Source organism: Danio rerio, chromosome 1, assembly GCF_052040795.2.
Source record: "Danio rerio strain M-AB ecotype USA chromosome 1, GRCz13ab, whole genome shotgun sequence".
NCBI lineage: Eukaryota > Metazoa > Chordata > Actinopteri > Cypriniformes > Danionidae > Danio > Danio rerio.
Window position 1 is genome coordinate 14096216 of NC_141021.1, and position 13023 is coordinate 14109238.

The following is a 13023-nucleotide window of genomic DNA, read 5'->3' on the forward strand; positions in this document are numbered from 1 at the left end:
CATTAGGCTACCACAGCGTACGCTTTATGAAAAGAACAGAGAAATTGCATGAAATCAGGTAATTATGCATCTAATATTTCATTATTTCCCCACTGTGGTTTGTTTACATACTTATCGTTCTGCTGATGAATACATTGCGAACAAATTCACAACTGAACTGGGTCATTAAAGCAGTTTTTTTTTTAAAAGAATATCTTTGTACCTAGAAATAAAGTATGTAAATGCACTATGCAACAGTCATTTATTTAAATCACTGATTTTAAATGGTAACTTTCTTCAGCATAATGTTGCTGTTTGAACATGGAAAAAGATACCAAACACAAAATCCTTAAAGTGGTATAGTTTTTCCCACAGTCAATCAAATTACGTCATTAAATAAATAACAGAAATAGAAATATTTACCTTCACCTTCAAAAACACTATTTCAAAGGAAAATAGCATATCAGTTATCATCATTCACTTATTCATGTCTACATCAATTTAATGAAATTCCGACAGTCCAAAACATTAATACATATTTTCATCTAATTATTTGTATCTTCACATGCTCAAAATCCATGATTCACAATATTATAGCTAAACAACAAGCCATTAAAGAAACACAGAAAGGTCCAATTCCTCATTAATTCCTCTTGGCGTAAGTGATTTTAATTTATAATTTCATGAACGGGGCGAGGCAGTGGCGCAGTAGGTAGTGCTGTCGCCACACAGCAAGAAGTTCACTGGGTCGCTGGTTCGAACATTGGCTCAGTTGGCGTTTCTGTGTGGAGTTTGCATGTTCTCCCTGCCTTCGCGTGGGTTTCCTCTGGGTGCTCCGGTTTCCCCCCACAGTCCAAAGACATGCGGTACAGGTGAATTGGGTAGGCTAATTGTCCGTAGTGTAGGCTAATTGTCCGTAGTGTGTGTGTGAATGTGTGTGGATGTTTCCCAGAGAGGGGTTGCAGCTGGAAGGGCATCCGCTGCGTAAAAACTTGCTGGATAAGTCGATGGTTCATTCTGCTGTGGCGACCCCAGATTAATAAAGGGACTAAGCCGACAAGAAAATTAATGAATGAATGAATTTTATAAACGCTTTTCTTTGTAAATCTTTTATTCAGATTACCTCCTCTATGTGGCTCAAATACTTCTCGATTTCTATGCATTCTAGATGTTTAACGTCATGTCCAAAATCTATAAAATGTCTTGCTACTGCTAAAGTTATATCTTGTCGTCGTATACTTCATTTATGTTCACTAATTCGCAACCGTAACTGACGTGATGACTTCCCTATGTACAGTTGAAGTCAGAATTATTAGCCCCCCTGAATTATTATTCCCCATGTTTATTTTTTCCCCAATTTCTGTTAAACGGAGAGAAGATTTTTTCAACACATTTCTAAACATAATAGTTTTAATTACTAATTTCTAATAACTGATTTATTTTATCTTTTCCATGATGACAGTAAATAATATTTGACTAGATATTTTTCAAGACACTTCTATACAGCTTAAAGTGATTTTTAAAGGCTTAACTAGGTTAATTAGGTTAACTAGGCAGGTTAGGGTAATCAGGCAAGTTATTGTAGGCTGATGGTTTGTTCTGTAGACAATCGAAAAAAAAAGATAGCTTAAAGAACCTAATAATTGACCTAAAATGTTTTCTAAAAAATGTAAAACTGCTTTTATTCTTGCCGAAATAAAACAAATAAGACTTTCTCTAGAAGGAAAAAAATATTATCAGACACACTGTGAAAATTTCCTTGCTCTGTTAAACATCTTTTGGGAAATATAATATAAGGGTGCTTTCACACCTGTGAATCGATTCAGTTGTTCTGAAACAGAGATTACAATTGTTACATTGTTGCTCTTTGTTTTTGGAGCGGTTCGCTTTCACACTGCAAAGTTTCTAATCGGGCCAAAAGAGCTAAAACAAGTCACGTGTGAGTAAACTCTCCTCGCATTGGTCGGAGTGTCAGGGTTTATTTGGCAGAGTCCTGCTCAGCTGTCAGGACAGGTGGTGGTTTGGTGGTGTTTGACAAGGTGCGCGACGTGAAGAGAGGACAGATGCTGTGGGCAGGGGTGAGAAGGGTGCGCGACGTAGCCTATTTGAGGACCGGGAGAGAGATGCGAGATTACCGGGAGATTATCACTCGTTTGCGGGCATCCTGAGACTCGCAAAACTTCCCGCCCTACTCATAATTCTCTCCTCATATAACCTTATGCCTATTACATATCCATAAAACACTGTGATATAACCGCGCTCGGATCACATCGCTTTCTCACTGCAATCGATCCGCTCCAGAGTTCGTTTCAGTCGAGCCGAGACCACCTCACTCAAGCAATCTCGGAGCGATTGATTTGGCGCGGATCCGAGAGCGATTGGTGGTTTCACATATGCCAAACGAACCATGCTAACTGGGCAAACGAGACAGGTTCCGAAACAAAAGTGTAGGTGTGGAAGCACCCTAAAATTCTAAGGTATATGAATAATTCTGACTTTAACTGTATGTTATTGAGCAATTTACTGAAAACTCTTTTAGTTTTTTAGTAGGTTTTAATGTTTTCAAAATATCTTGTCGATGTAAATTATTTACCTTAATCCATCATTCAAGTAACTTTGCGGATATCCTCTAGACTGAAATCTTTGAAATAATGTGTATTGCTGTTTATCAAAGTCTCCCACAGTACTACAATTAAATTTCTGACTGGCAAACTCTAATTTTACTCCTAGTTATGATTAAGCATAGCAAACAAACCAAATCATCTCCGTGGAATAATGCTGGAGACACTATAATAAACAGTGGAAACTGAGACAATCTGGATGTACTGATGTTGGACAGGAAAAAAAAACACTTTCCAGGCTTTAATAATAAGTATGCAGGTAACGCTCTGAAATACACATGTAATTAAATAACATCAAAACACTACGAAACATCTAAAATTGGTTAATATAAAATTATTGCTTTTAGCTTTAGAGAACAAACCTGGTGCTGCAATCATTCTGAAAGCCCAAACTTTCAGTAATATGAGTTTTCACAACAATATTTGTAGATTATCTTCTCCTTTTATTGCTACTAAAGTCAATAGACAGAGCGCAAACGCACAGGAAAAATGACTAAAGATTAGCAGAAAGTATGAGATGCTCATAAAACATTGGTCGTGTGTTTCTGAGACACAAACAAACCGAGGCGCATCTGTAAATGATCAGCGCGTGCAGGAAAATCCACAACACGCGCTAATGAGCAGAAAGCTTGTTTGTGTGAGTTAATATGTTTTGAAGGTGTCTGACGGACTTCGTTCATACCTGTCCAGTGTTTCTCTCAGGAAACAATTACTAGTCGTATCACACATACAAACACACAAACAATAAAGCAGGGGAACAGAGAGATGTGTAAAAAAAAACCTACGCACAAATAAATCCACACATACAAACACTGAAGCAGTTCAGTCACAGCCAATGTGATTTGATCCAAGATGTATAACAGAACCCACACCTCAAAAATCTAGCTATGAACTGCTTCAATCATCTGGATTCAGTCAGGCTGATTAAACTGAATGTGTTTGTGGTCTGTCACTGCAAACTTGTATCTATTCCAAAGAAACAGTGTTACTGTTAACAATGGACTGAATTGAAAACAGCGCTTTCATCATCCATCCATCCATCCCTTTCAAATCGCATGTGCTCTGTACGGTTGAAGGGATGCTAACATTTTCCTTATTGGAGATTTTATATACAAATAATTGCACAATAACATCATTATAACTGCAAACCAAAGTCTAAAGTAAAAATAAGATGTTGTAAATGTTTAATTTAAATATTATAGTTACCCTGAGACTAATAATTAAAAAGGAATCAATTGTACTAAGCTAAAATCAAAACAAGTCACCACTGATTTTATTTATTTCATTCATAGCCCAAGAAAACAAAGCTAAAAAATAAATAATATTTATAAACATACTGTATGTATTATTCGAACTTAAATGGTTAATTTCTACATTTATGGCCACCAAATAGAGGATCTTGGCTGAATGAAATAGTTATAAATATGACAATGAAAAACACATGGTTTCCGCTACACTTGTTCTTTCATGGCCTGCACCATACCAAAATTTCTGCCACAGCTACATTACAGCTTCCCATTAAAAAAAAAAAAAAAAAAAAAAAAAAAAAATATATATATATATATATATATATATATATATATATATATATATATATATATATATATATATATATATATATATATATATATATATATATTATATAGCAGGTTATAATTGCACTAAAACGTATAAAAAGGTAAGTGAACTATAATAGAGCAAACTGTTCTGTAATCAAGCAGCGTATATTTGAGGGTATGCAAAATTTTTTCTGCATGAACAGAGGAAATGAGCAATCAAGCAAAGAGATTCACATGCTCATATTAAGTGAATGTGATCTGGACTTGTAATTCTGCGCTCATGGCATTTGTCATTAAAATAACGTCAGGTAGTTGGGAGATCTGTGTAAAAGGCCTGCCACCACAGCTGGAAAAAATCCTACAGGGAACTTTTTAACATATATAAAGTGTAAAAAATGCAAGGTTTTTGAGAGAGTTTGGGGATTTTTTAAATTGTTCCTAAAATGTGGTGGAGTTGAAAGTGTGTTGATTGATGAATAAGATGGAAGGTTATAATGAATATTAGATTAAAATACAGATAAGCCTTTTTGTTGGTGTAATTTTGGTTTATATTTTTCTTTCTTTTCTTTTGTGTATTATATAGATGTGTGTGTGTGTGTGTGTGTGTGTGTGTCTTGGAACACGGGCTCATTTTGAAAACGTAACCCTGTATGCATTCCAGGAAAGCGCAAATTATGTAGCCAGAGCTATGTATAGCTGCATTCCGTCTTTAAAAAAATTCTATGGGGCAGTTTGATGCCGCAGACAGCTTCTATTTCTTTTTGTGCTACCAACTAACCGCTTACGTTCGTGTGGATGGTTTTTCTGCTTTTACCATTTTGCCCAGTAACTCCCCATGCAGGTCGGTCTCGAGATGCAAAGAGGACTTGACCATGACGATGAGAGTCTGGTAAAGAATGATTTCAGAAAGCAGGTAAAACTAAAACAAAACACAAAAAATTAAATAAACAAGTAAATAGCAGGGTGAGAAAGTGGTAAGATCTGAAAATGTGGTAAAAAGCAGGCAGCAGCGAAAACTTTTCTTTTTCTGGATTGCTTTTGAAACACTATCAGTTGGGCTTAGGGAAGGGGTGGGTGGATCAATCTGTACTTTTCAAAACACTATCGGTTGGGATTAGGAAATGGGGTGGGTGTATCAATCTGTGTTTTTTAAACACTATTGGTTGGGATTAGGGAAAGGGGTGGGTGTATCACTCTGTGCTTTTGAAAACACTAAAAGTTGGGTTTAGGGAAGGAAGTGTGTGGATCAACTGGTGCTTTTAAAAACACTATCGGTTGGGTTTATGGAAGGCGGTTGGTGGGGTTATTGGTCGGTTGGTCAGTTGGTTCGTCAATCAGTCAGTCATTCTACAGCGGCCTCTGGTGGATTTACGCAAGAACAGCAGGCACGAATGGCACTAGAGAGAAATTTGAGACAAACAATGAGATTAAAGTGGACACATACAATACTATTAAATAAATAGATAGTACACTATTACTATTATTATTATTATTATTATTATTATTATTATTATTATTATTATTATTATTATTATTATTAAATGAAACTAAAACTAAATATGTAATTTAACACTTAAAGCACATATAAAGAAGTTATTGTCACTGGAACTCTAAATGGTCATGCACAAAGAAAAATGGCAGCATTGTTGATCCATACACATCCCACTTCCAAGCCATTATGCATTCAAATGGCCAAAACCATTTCACACACGATACTGTGTAAAAATCCCTACAAACAAACACACATGCTATTTTTAAATCAGCATCCGTTCTGCTTCCATAGTTGAGCAAATTCCAATTTTTTTCTTCCTATTTTCCGCAAGTGTGACATCAACAGGAACTACATTTTCACACATGCACACATACACTCACACACAAATGAAGAATAAACAAGAAACAACAGGGGAATAGAGGAAAGAGAATGTGAAAGAATAAAAACTGTAAGTCTTGCCTCCCTATGAAAGAATAAAACAAGATCCAACCACTTCTGACAGCTTTCCACAACCATTACACTACAAACAAAGAAAACACAAGACTTGTCTCTCTATTTAAGCCTAATGCATTCACGCGCGCACACACACACACGCACACGCACACAGCTCATCTCCCTGCGAAAGACGCAATGTATAAAGGCTTGCCTCTGACTGTTAGCCAGACCAAAGAGGAGATGCTGGAGAACAGCAGCTGTGTGTGAGATACAACTGCTGCGCTGCTGTGGTAATTCACAATCTGTTGCCTACACTTAAATCACTTCATGCATACACTTCATTTGCATGTAAGGGAATGCGCTGTGATACTGTCACACACACACACACACATACGCACACACATATACATGCACACAGAAAAATGCACAGATACATGATAAGTCGCCTTGGGCAGAACAAGCACAGGAGAAATATGTTAGATCATAAACGCACGTTAATTGCACTTACATGTATCGGTGTGTTTACACTTAGCAGATGCTTTCAAGCAAAGCTACCTGACTTTATAGTGTATTTTATCATGATGGACTACCACTGAATGAAAGCTATGAATTCAGTGGTGCCAGTTACAGAAGCATGAACATGTTTGCATTAAGCAGGCACATTATTATGATGAACATGTTTCTAACACATACAGTTAAACACAAACTTAACAGCAAAATGCAAATGAGTTTTTTCTTAACAGATTTTTAAACATAATAATTTTGCTAACTGATTCCTAATAACTATTTTATTATTATCTTTGGATGAAGGCAATACATATTATTCTATCTATTTTGCAAGACATTAGAAATTAGCTTAAAGTGCCATTTTAAGACTTAATTCATTAGGTTAACTAGGCAAGTTTACAACTGAAAAAAAAAAAAATTAGATTTCTTTGACGCTATTAGCAGATTTGGCATGCTGTCCCGGAAGAGAACCCTGAGCTCAGAAATAATTGAGCCCAGGGCTCCCGCCTGGTCAGTAAGCATATAAGGGGGTCAGAGATCAGGTAGGTTTCAGGAGCTCCCCTTGGTAAAGGGAGGAAAAGGAGGAGATTGGGTGGAAGGAGGGATTCTTCAGAAACAAAGATAAGGTAGAAAGGCAAATTTTTATTTATTTATTTTAATACACTGTAAAACCAAAAGTCAACTTTATCAAATTAAATGATGGTAGATTACTTGAAATTTACCGAAAGTTTATACCTCATTACTTCAACTTAAACGGAGTAAGTTCGCAGTACTCATATAGATTCGTTTAACTCAAATGGTTTGCAGCAATCAGTTTTACTTAAACAGTTTGAGTTGCCTTAAAATTATTGGGGTTTACAATACTCGGTTGGTTTGAGTTCTCTTCATTTATTGGGTTTTACTCTGCTTAAATTGCTTTAATTACTCAAATGGATTACGTTCACAGTACTCATTAGGATTAGTTTTTGAACTTAAATGATTTATTGCAATTAGTTTCCTGAAATGGTTTGTGTTACCTTAATGTTTTAGGTTTTACAGTGTAGATTTTTTTTCTGCAAAACTAAAAGTAAAACATAAATATTTTCCAGAAGAAAAATATAATAGCAAATACAGTGAAAATGACCATGTAATTTCCTACGTTTCTGGAGACCGCGATATACGTCCTGGGAGGTATGTATTTGTGCAGTTTTTGTTTTCGCGAATCAGTGAGAGGCCGCTGTGCGAGCATTTTCGCATGTCAAATGCCTCTCGTGAGCACCGTTCATGCCCGTGCTGTTCTTGCGTAAAGCCGGCGGAGGCTGCTGTCGAGTGACTGCCTGTCCGACTGACTGACTGAATGACTGAACGATTGACTGGGCGGCCGGCCAATTGGCCGACCCACCCTCCTCCTCCTCCTTCCCTAAACATAAGCAACGATTTACAAAAGCCGTCCAGGAAAAGAAAAGCCCTCGTCTGATTTTGACTGTGGTTTTGGATTTCACCGCATTCTCGCTCCGTTATGAACTCGTTCGCTTTATTTTTTGGATTCTGTCTTTTGTCTTACCTGGTTTCTGGAATCGCTCTTCCCCGGACTCGAACCCGGTCGTCGCGGCCGGCTCCCCTCTGGGCCTCTGCACAAAAGAAAAAAAAGGGGAAAGCCCTCCGCAAGGAGGTGAGCCGTCAGCTGGCGAGTGCAAAGAGGACTGCCCCGTAGCGTTCGCTTGAAAAAATGAAATGCAGCCATACGTAACTCCAGCCACGGAAATTGTCTCCAGAAACGTCCGCAGGGCTGTTTTCAGAATGAGCTTGGGTTGAAAAATTCCATCAACAACAAAATAAACAACAACACCAAAATAAATAAATAAATAAATAAATAAATAAATAAATAAATAAATAAATAAATAAATAAATAAATAAATAAGTAAATAAATAAATAAATAAATAAATAGTGACTTTTTTAATATCACAAATCAAACAATTTTGCTTGTTTATATATTTCTACTGAGACAACCTTTATAAAAAAGCTTCTAGAAAAAGCACTTTCAAAAAAAAAAAACTGCACATTTACAAGCTTTTTTGTAATTTTGACTTTTAAACAGAATTGTGAGTTATAAACTCACAATACATTTTTTTTAAAAATTGAAATATATGTTTTATTACATTAACAAGCTTCCATGATCCATCTATTGAAACTTACAGTGAATTAAACCAATAGATTCTGAAATGTTTTCCATTCTGAAAACGTAGCCCATTATAAATTTTCGTTGAATTACGTAGCCAGAGCTACGTATGGCTGCAGTTCATCTTTGAGATCTCAAAAAGCGTACACAGTGGCCTCTGATGCATTCTTAGAAAACAAAAACTGAGAAGTAGTTTGTGCTCTCCCATAGGGGTACGTAATCAGAATGAGCATGAGTTGAAAGAAACGGTCACACTTTATAATAAGGTTTCATTAGTTAATGTATGTACTGACATGAACTAATTATAAACAATATTTGTAGAGCATTTATTAATCATAGTTCAACATTGATTAATAAATGTTAATAATAAATGTTAACATCCAATCTCATGCTTGTTAACATTAGTAACGCACCGTGAGTCAACATGAACTAACAATGAATTACTTTATTTCTCTTAACTACACATGAGCAAACGCTGTAATAAATGTGTTGTTGGTTGTTTGTTCATGTTAGTAAATGTATTAACTAACATTAACTAAAACAACCTTATTGTAAAGAGTTCTCAGTTAAACAATGTGTTTGCTGCTTGTGCTTTGTGTTATTAAAATGTCTCTTTTGCTATTTATTCCTATTTATTTAGAACATATTTATTGTGAAAATAAACATTCCAAAATCATTTTATTTTTTAAGTAAAAAGCAGAAAAAATTGCAGAAATTACCAGCAGACTGATCTGTTAGCAATTCAAAGTCCCCTACAGGTCTGGGATTTATCTAGTTCTTTCACACCAGACTCAGCTACTGCTTTGTTTACAGGCCTATTAGTATTTTGGAACAGAAAAAGACCAAACGGTTGCAGATAACACAAAGCTAAGACATTGACCTCAGAAAAAAATGGCTCGATTAGCTAATCCTGTTAATTACCAGAAAATATCCACATCCTTCTGGCAAAACAGCGAATCTTCTCCTAGCTTCAGTTAACACAGAAGCATTTACAGAAAACAAATAACAGAAAGACCATTCTGAGCTCTATTGACTGATTTTATACATCATGTTTTTTTCCTGAGAATAATATTTCTTAAGGGAGTGTTGACATGGAAATGAACAATACGAGCATAAAAATTAAACAAAACAAAACAACAAACAAAGCTGAAACATTAGTTATGCGTAATAACAATGGAATGACACAAAGAGTAAGTGCTGAACTACTGAAATGCATTTAACACTTGGGCGGACAAACTGGTTGCATCGGGAAAGCCCTCCACTCGGAGGCGGAGCGCGAAGACGAGGGGCGGAGCGGCGCCACACTGCCCCGCAGCGTTCGCTCGGAAAAAACTAAACGCGGCCTTACGTACCTCCGGCCACGTAAATCGCGGTCTCCAGAAATGTCTGCGGGTCTACGTTTCCAGAATGAGCTTGGGTTGACTATGGATGTCAATGGTTACAGGTATTCAATTTTCTTCCTTTCTTCTTTTGTGTTAATAAAAGGACACAGGTTTGGAACAATTGAATGCTAAGAGAATTTTAAGTTTTGGGCAAAAGTGTTTTCAAGCTGCTGTGTTTAACCCATTGTGATGTTTTTCAGTGAATAATAAATTACTAAAAGAGCTGCAGTTTATTTTTGTATTTTTATAAGTATATTTTATATGTTTTAAAAGTAGCTTCAAAGTAAAAGAATTAGTAATCTGATTACTTGTTACATTAAGTAATTGGTAATGTAATCAGATTTCAATTTTCCTGTAGTAGTCAGTAATTTGTAATCTATTACTTTTTAAAAGTTACTTAACCAACACTGGTGAACATTTCAAGTCAACGGCACCTTTAGAAATATGTTTTCTGAGAAAAATGGTGACGCGTTCAATTCTTATTTCCCTCACTGTACATTGTGTTCTAACAGTATAACACACACATTTACAGAGTTTCATCTTCCAACGATCAAATATCATTTAGCCTCCACCAATCAACAAAACACAACACTCTGCGAGAGTTTACTGTAGCCTCAAGTTGATACTTTAAGCAAATTAATTTCCCCACATGTCAGATGACGCTCTGCCTTAAGCCAAAGTGCGCGCATGAGTTATTGCCTCGTGCTTGCAAAACAAAACGAAAAAACAACACAACACGACACGGCATGCTAGGAGCCATTTTTGTGGGCGAGCCAATCAGAGATGACTGTATCACTGAAGACTCATGGGTAATGACTGCTGGGGTACTTCCACTTACCCTGTCATTTACTCACTCTGCTTTTATTTGCTGTCCCTATGACCTCACAGCAAAGCTCTGCAGGCTCTGTGATGCTGGAGAAAGAGAAAGAGAGAGAACGAGGGTGTAAATAAACGAGTGGAGCACCTCATATTGCTCATTAGTGGTTAGCCAGAAGTAAGTTGCTGTGTCAGGTTAGGACAGGACTGTCTCATTAGGGATACAGAAACACAGCCAGGCCAATGACTGAGAGAGAGAGCGAGGGAGAAAGAGAGCAAGGACAAACAATTTAAACCTCCCAGAGGGTGAGCGAGGGAGAGAGAGAGAGAGAGAGAGTGAGAGAGAGAGAGAGAGAGAGTGAGAGAGAGAGAGAGAGAGAGAGGGAGGGAGAGAGACCTTTTACCTTTGCAATTATTACGCCAATAAACAAGTTTTCATTTAGGAGAGAAACAAGTGTGTCTGGAGCTTTTGTTGCTGTATACACACTCGGGTTATTATTTGGGTATTGCATCATGCCATAAATTCTACTTTTGTCTGTTTGTGCTTATGTGTCTATTTTAAGAGCTTATCTGTGTGTGTGTGTGTGTGTGTGTGTGTGTGTGTGTGTGTGTGTGTGTGTGTGTTTGTGTGTGTGTGTGTGTGTGTGTGTGTGTGTGTGTGTGTTCGTGTGTGTGTCTGTGTGTGTGTGTGTGTGCATTTGGCGAATGTATGTTGTGATGCAAATGAAGAAAACTGATAGAAGGAGGGCGAAAATAATATTTATATAAATGAAAAAAGTAAATGAAGCAAATACAATATTATAACAACAATAAATAAAGCAAAAGATTGTTGCTGGAAGGGCAAAAACAAACAGTAATATGAATATTAATATGAACATATGAGTAATCGGCGGTTAATTCTGCTGTGGCAACTAAGCAGAAGGAAAGTGATGAAATCCTTTATGTAACGAAGGCCATCTAGCAAAGTGCTATGCAGCTAAAGCCTGATTTATACTTCTGCATCAAGTGACCGGCGTAACCCACGGCGCATGCAACTTGTGTGGCTGTGCATTTATACTTCTGTGAGCTGTCTCTGTTGGTCTGCATTAACACTTCCGAAACGCTAGTTGGCAGTGAGGTGGAAATTGTCCTCTATGTCGAGTTTCCTCGCTGCTTTTTTGCTTTTCCTGAACACTTCCGGGATGTACAAGTGGCTCAAACTCGCTCATTTTGAGGCAGGAACTGGCGGACGTGCAACAACTTTAACTATGAGGTAAACACAAAACAAAACTTTCCATCCGGAGCACCTTCACGGGACTCCACACTTGTAAACAATCGCTCGCGCCATTCGCGCGGCTCTCGGTCCCGCCCAGACTCGTCAGCGCTACCAAGCCGACCAATCACAGAGCTTACGCTACGCATCGTTGCGACGTGTAGTTACATTTTTTGAGAGGTGCACGTCAGTGACGGAGACGGCCACGGCGAAGGGCTATGCGTCAGCGCCGTAGCATACGCCGGCGTTTGACGCAGAAGTATAAATCAGCCTTAAACCTCACTCTTTTTACCTCTAAAGGTGCTCTAGACACTGGGGGCCATGGTCTTTAGCCTGCTTGTTAGAGAAAATGACTCCCATACAAAGAATCGCTGGTTCAATCCTATCTCAGAAGGAGGGTGAGTGTAACAGAGGCCAGCTAGCAAAGTGCTATGCAAGTAAACCTCACTCCTCTGATGTCTAAAGGTGCTTTAGCGACAGAGCGAGAGGCCATGGTCTTTAGCCTGCTTGATAGAGCAACTGACTCCCATACAAAAATCGCCGGTTCGATCCCAGCTCAGAAAGGGAAGGGTGCAGTAGGAACGGTGGGTTCGATGTGGGGGCTTGTCCGGGATAGGAGTGAGGTTTAAGGGGGTGAGTGTAACAGAGGCAGGCTAGCAAAGTACTATGCAGGTAATCCTCACTCCTCTGACCTTTAAAGGTGCTCTAGCAACAGACGCTTTAGACCATGGTCTTAAGCCTTCTTTTTAGAGCAACTGACTGCCAAACAAAGAATCTGGGGTTCGATCCTAGCTTAGACCAGGATGGGTGCAATAGGACCG

The 13023-nt window shown here is 37.8% G+C and overlaps 1 protein-coding gene across 12 annotated transcripts in view; it reads right to left on the minus strand.

The window, feature by feature from the left end:
• The window catches only part of LOC141384915 (uncharacterized), a 547599-nt gene that overhangs the window by 110400 nt on the left and 424176 nt on the right, over positions 1 to 13023 (minus strand). For 4 of the 12 annotated variants that reach the window (XR_015476321.1, XR_015476320.1, XR_015476322.1 and 1 more), the window contains 3 exons: positions 10973 to 11046; positions 8137 to 8203; positions 4974 to 5078 (listed from right to left, as the gene is read on the minus strand). The exons of 3 other annotated variants lie outside the window; for them this stretch is intronic. Coding sequence is in view for 3 of the 9 variants with exons in the window: in XM_087236790.1 (XP_087092916.1) it covers positions 4974 to 5045; positions 8137 to 8203; positions 10989 to 11046 (197 nt within the window). In the remaining 6 variants the exon portion in view is untranslated. The remainder of the gene's footprint in view (positions 1 to 4973; positions 5079 to 8136; positions 8204 to 10972; positions 11047 to 13023) is intronic. 5 more of the 12 variants (XM_087236790.1, XM_087236789.1, XM_087236791.1 and 2 more) reach the window with 4 other exon arrangements.